The sequence below is a fragment of the Brachyistius frenatus genome, unplaced genomic scaffold (assembly GCF_029030835.1).
Source record: "Brachyistius frenatus isolate BFR_SWC_R1_liver_20210118 unplaced genomic scaffold, ASM2903083v1 Contig_40, whole genome shotgun sequence".
NCBI classification, from domain to species: Eukaryota; Metazoa; Chordata; class Actinopteri; family Embiotocidae; genus Brachyistius; species Brachyistius frenatus.
This window is the reverse complement of record NW_027210639.1, coordinates 1,764,349-1,770,348: the sequence shown is the minus strand read 5'-3', so window position 1 is coordinate 1,770,348 and position 6,000 is coordinate 1,764,349. Positions and strand designations below refer to the sequence as shown.

Below are 6,000 nucleotides of genomic sequence, written 5' to 3'. Positions count from 1 at the left end.
CCAACCTTGTGTCAGTGATTTCCCTTGTGATGGAAACAGTATCATGTTAATTATCACAACCATCTGGTCTGAGCAGTGAAAAAAGAAAAGCTTTCTCTTCCTCTCGCAGATTTGTACCTGTCAATCAAAGTCGGCTTCAAACAAGCCACTGGGGCTCAGGAACAGCACAGAAGAACCACGCTCCAGTCTCAGAGGATTTAGGAGTGGCGTTAAATTAATCTTCAGCTGGCAATTTGACTCTCCTCTCTCACTATGTTGTTGCACTTACCACAAATCATTATTGATTTTGCTGCTGGGTTCCTAATATGGCCGGAAAACACTATTTATGGATGTTTAACATGGTAATTTTAGAGTGTGTGGCACTGCTTTTTTTTTTTTTTATTTTTCTTCATAATAGATTTCAGTGGAATGTGAGTTTAGTGTGTAAACTGAACATGTATGACCAAAAAAAAAAAAAAAAAAAAAATCTTGTTTATTACACTACTTGTTTATCTGTTCAACAGTTTGTGTTTGTTTTGAATGGCCCATGAATCTCTCACTTTTTAAGAAAAACTCTGTGTGTGTACAGTGTGACAAAGCTGGGATATTGAAATGAGTCACTGTTTATGACTACCACTGTCCCATGACATCACTGTGTCTGGATCCCGACCAAAGCTGCCTATGAGGAAGACGGACAGAAAGGAGGACAAAAAAAGAGAGAAAAAGACTTTAGCCACCAGAGGACGGGAGAGAAACGCAGGAAGAGACAAATTGAGGAGGCTCGTGAGACAGATGCTCTCCTCAAGGTGAGCCACCGCTGACCCGTCTGCCACATAAATTATTCTGTAGTTTCAGACTCCATTCCAAAGTTGTGGAATTGGGTTACAAGATAATTTCACAGGCCACTTGCTTGTCTTCCTTGGCAGTCCAACTGGCTAATTGAAGAGAGTGATTTCCAGTTTGGGCAACTATTCAGAACATGGCAGTCAAAATCTGAATGATTTGAAGTCTCTCTCCTTTTCTGTCGCTCTCTCTCTCTCTCTTTTTTTTTTTGTTTTTTTTTTGTACTCTGAATATTTTTCTCCACCACCGGCAGGCTAATTGTGGGCAGGAGAAGCTGCTCATATTCTGATTGACACTTTATCAAATATTGATAATAAATAGAGTGAAAAAAATCCATTTCTCTTACTGGAATTTTACTGAGCCAATTTGAATCGTAAAAAGTTGGACATATTTCGAAGTGTAAAGCTCAAATCCAGAGAATTTACACCAGTATTTTATATGATGTGCAATAATTTTGAATAATATATTTTATAGGTTTAAAAAAAATAATATGTAGACTGTAGGTAACTTCTTTCACCTTTTCGCCAAGAGGTCAAGTCATTTCAGGTCACAGCATCTTAGTCCAGATAAACTGTCAGAGTGCATCATGGGAGAACAGTGTCCAAACTGCAATTGAGGTAATCCTGGTGTGTTTAAATTATATAGGCTCAGATTGGTTGACGATATGAATGGAGCCACATGCTGTATTATATAACCTTTGGCTGTAGTGCATGGTTCTCCCCTATACTTTTTTGTTTACTTTTTTAGTTTGCTTGTTTATTTAGCATGAAAGAAAAATGGGTAATTCAATATGGATTATCTTAAAGCAGCACCAACTTGATGGTGAAAGGGATTCTTAAAAAGAAAAAGGTGTTACATGCTGTTTACCTAAAATACAAGACAAGATAATTATTATTTGTTTATTTATATTGTTACTGTGATGCTTCATGATGATCACTGGCTGGAGCTTAGTTTGTCTCCGTTCTTATTTACCACGAAACAAGGGCGCTAATGAACGCTAATTACTAACTGGACCAGGATCAGGTGAAGTTCATGAAGCCGCGGCGACGGTACCCGGCGAGGAACAAACCTTATCTTCAAACAAAAGCGCGAAACGCTTTCACCTCCCCAGTCAGTCCGTGCGGATCGCGGCGAAGCGCAGCCTCGGAGAACCGTGCTGAGAAAGAGAGAGCGAGAGAGGGAGGGTGTGCATGAGAGAGAGAGAGAGAGAGAGAGAGAGAGAGAGAGAGAGAGAGAGAGAGAGAGAGAGAGCGAGAGAGAGAGAGAGAGAGAGAGAGAGAGAGAAAGCCGGAGCCAGAGAGACGAGAAAGATAAAGGAAAGACAGACGGAACGATAGACTTGTGCGTAAAAAGTACTGGTGCCCCCCTTCTTCTTCTTCTTCTTTTTCTTTCTCAATTTCCATCAGACAAAAACTCAAAACCGGCTGCTTGGATGAACCAAAACCTATCGATCTGTCAGTACTACACCTGGATTCACTGACCAGCCGCACAGCAGGCATGTCCCGAAGGAAGCAGAGCAACCCCAGGCAGATCAAACGTAAGTTTTCTTATGTTGTCGAGCCGCTACACGGCGTCTCCGGGCTTATTAGAGTTTGCAGAATATTGTAGCGATAGTGACCACACTGAAGCTGATTCAGCAGCGCTCAACTATCGCCACTCATGTGTTGCCTGTCACGGTCCATACGCTCCAGTCTCCCTCCGTTAGATTGTGTGTGTGTGGTTTTTTTTGAAGGGATGATTTACAATCCAAATCCCACGGTGCTGCTGGCTGAAAAGTTTCACCGCTGCTGCCAAGTTACAGAAAAACGAAGTTATTTTGCTTGTTTGTGTGATCTTACTCTATCGTGGTAGTAATCCAAAAACTGCGTATCAGTGCATCACTTTGACCAAACGTGGGGACTCTTCTCCTAAAGCCTTTAGCGCCAATTAATCCCCAACAAATTCTAAATTATAGGTCAATAATACTGAAGCTGCTTTATGACACTGCTTTAAAAGGTCACATTTGTTTTACATTGCTACTAAATGTTATTATTTGTAACACAGACACCCGCGTGTCTCACACACTCCAACTCTTACACACGCTCTTCATTTTTTTCCCTTTTTCACACACACACACACACACACACACACACACACACACACACACACACACACACACACACACACACACACACACACACACACACACACACACACACACACACACACACTCACTTGCAAGTGTGTGTGTGTGTACATAAATGCACGCACATACTTTTTTTCCCCCCAAACTTCATAATATAACCTATAAATAATATTAATATTGACTGGCAGTATTGACAGCTGTGCCTGGTGGTGCTGATGTGTGGCAAGTTAGGACATGTTTTAATTTTAATCTAACTAAACTGGACCATTGCGCCCAAGTAAAGAGTTCAACTCAGCAACATTGTTTACACATATTTCAAATTTTTATGACAATTTATACAGCTTTTATTATGATTATTATTTGTTTTTAATGCAGAGGAATTTTACTAAAAGGCTGTATAATCTCATGGCCTACATTAATTGAAAAATGTGTCATATTCACATAATGGAATTTTAGTCATAATACATATTTTTCATGAAAGATTTTAAACAGCTTTTCATAATTTAAATTATTTTAAAGAGGCCATAGATCCTCTATAAATATGAGGGGATTTGTACACACACACACACACACACACACACACACACACACACACACACACACACACACACACACACACACACACACACACACACACACACACCCACACAACACACAAGGACATGGACGTAAACACACTTTTACCTCTCAAATACAGCTGACATCTGAGTGTGTGTACAGTGTGTGTGTGTGTGTGTGTGTGTGTGTGTGTGTGGTTTGTCCACTGCATGCTGCTGCTGTAAAGAGGCTAAAGGCAGACTACATGCAGGACTTTGTGAGGTGTCACTCTGATGCTGTTTATCTGTTTGTAAAGTCATCATGGACAAATCAGACTTAAATAAATATTGTTGGTGTGTGTGTGTTTGCGGGTGTGTGAGCTCACATGCCTGAATTCATAAGGGCATATGCATGTTGGTATACAAGAGCGATTTTTAACATTTGTGCAGGGTTGATTCAGCGACAGGAGACATTTTATGCTGTCTTCTTTTGTTTCACTTGAAACTTTTTAATATCTATAGCTTGTACATTTAAAGCAAAATGTTTTTAAGGCAGCTTGTTGTTTGAATCTGGATTTATTAGATAAAGGAAAGTGGGATTTATCAGTATTGCCAATACTTTCTCTTTCATTTAATACATATTAATTCATGAAAAACATCAGTTATATCAATTATTTTGAAATATTTAAGTTAAATATTTTTTAATATTTTTGTTAATTCTAAAGATATTGTTTGAAATGTTTTTATGTTGTTTTTTCCACTTCTTTTTCATAAAGTTTAGAATAGCTTAGTTTAATAGTGACCATAAACTCTGAATGGAAATCATTATTTAGTAGAAACAAGCTTTGATTTCAGCTATCTTTGACTTGATATTAGTGTTTTTTCTGGCATCCACCACAAACCCGTAACCATTTCTAATCAACAAAGAAGCACTATGACGTGACAGGCCTACTCGTTTTTGGGCCAATCCCGTCGTGGCATCCAAATTTTTGTTGTCAAGCGAAGGAAGTCGAACGCTTGTGTTGCGCTTTCGTCACTGTGACCCGGCCTTTTGTGAATTAGTATGTCATGTGTAAGATCTTGTTAATATGGAGCCGGTGTGCAGTCGTATAATCAAGCTGCTCTAGTTGGAAACAGAAAGGTCACAAGGAGCCTAGATCCTCTCTCCTACCCCGGGAACGCTGGGAAAAAAGGCAGAGGAGGCATTGCACAGAAAGTCAGCACAGACAGTCATTCTAAAGGACAAAAAGGTTGTTGGGCGCTGTACCCCCCCACCCTCCCTCCCCCTTACCCCTCCTGCATACATTGGACCGTTATCTAAAATTGTGATTTATGCAGTATTTTAATATTTTGCTTATTCTTTCCCCTTGGGTGCTCTCTGAGCGGTGATAAAAAGGCGATGCTGAAAGAGCACCATTAATTTGCTCCGATGACTGGGGAGATAAGGCCAGATAATGGGAAAGATAAGCAGAGAAGATATACCATCAGAAACCCGATTATTACCATTAAAATTCCAGCCCAGCAATCTGCAGCTGGCTGATAATTCCTTCTCCGTTTCCACCACTTTGGATGATAAGGCAAAAAATAGTCACTCAGTGCTCCTTGATTAGGCTGCCTGGATATCCCGATAATACAGTGATAAATTATGTATTTTCCCCCCTTGTTTTTTTTTCCTCTGAAATGTTACATCTGATTTTTTTTATATATAAATATATATCCCTGGCCCCCTTTCTGAATCCCCCTCCCCTTGTTGCTTTCCCAAGAAAGCGAGAAAAAAAAACATACACTTTTATTGTAATAAGAGTTTGATAGAAAGAGGAGATAGTGGTAGAGGTGTTTTGTGTGGGAGCACATATCAATGTTATCAGCTCATCTCCCAGGGCCAGCTGCTAGCTGCTGTTGTTTTTAGCCTTATCACCCCATGCCAATATGCCAATAAATTGCCCAGATTGTTAGTCGTTCCAAGGCGGGTCAGTAGAATTTGACAGGAATGATGAAAATATCGCTGATGCTCTGCGGATTGCGATTAGCTGCTGTAATATGATGTGTGAATTCCACCAAGCTCTCTCTATCCTCTCTTCTCCCCCCCCCCTCTCCCTCCTCCTTCTTCGCCTCTCCCCGGCTGCTGGTGGTGTCCATACCTCTATTCGTACTGAGAGGAGAACATTTTGATGCTTAATAGGAAGGAAAGATATGAACAGGCTGAATTGAAACCAGGCCCCTCAGAGTAATTTTTCTGTAAAATTGCCCCCCAAAGTTTCCTGGCGTAAAGGGGAATCTGGATGATGTAGGGAGCATGCCTTCACCAGTGTTTATGGGAACATATTGAAGCGGCCCTCTGAGGCCATGCGCGGACATCTAATGTCAAATGTGCTTATTAAACTGACTTAGTGTTCTCCCCTTTACTGTTGTCTTCACTATATGGACCGTCTGAGAATTCATGTTGCTTCCTCTGGCTCGACACACAACAAGAATGAAGCGCCGTACTGTAGTGATTACTGTAAGTTTGTATAGCAC

General features: G+C 40.5%; 1 protein-coding gene across 2 annotated transcripts in view; it reads left to right on the top strand.

The window, feature by feature from the left end:
• The first annotated feature begins 1,919 nt into the window (after positions 1-1,919).
• Positions 1,920-6,000, top strand: part of zfpm2a (zinc finger protein, FOG family member 2a) — a 119,134-nt gene continuing 115,053 nt past the window's right edge. The window contains exon 1 of one of the 2 annotated variants that reach the window (XM_069702110.1): positions 1,920-2,359. In XM_069702110.1, the coding sequence (XP_069558211.1) occupies positions 2,320-2,359 (40 nt within the window). In that variant the 5' untranslated portion in view covers positions 1,920-2,319. The remainder of the gene's footprint in view (positions 2,360-6,000) is intronic. The other variant, XM_069702109.1, reaches the window with a different exon arrangement.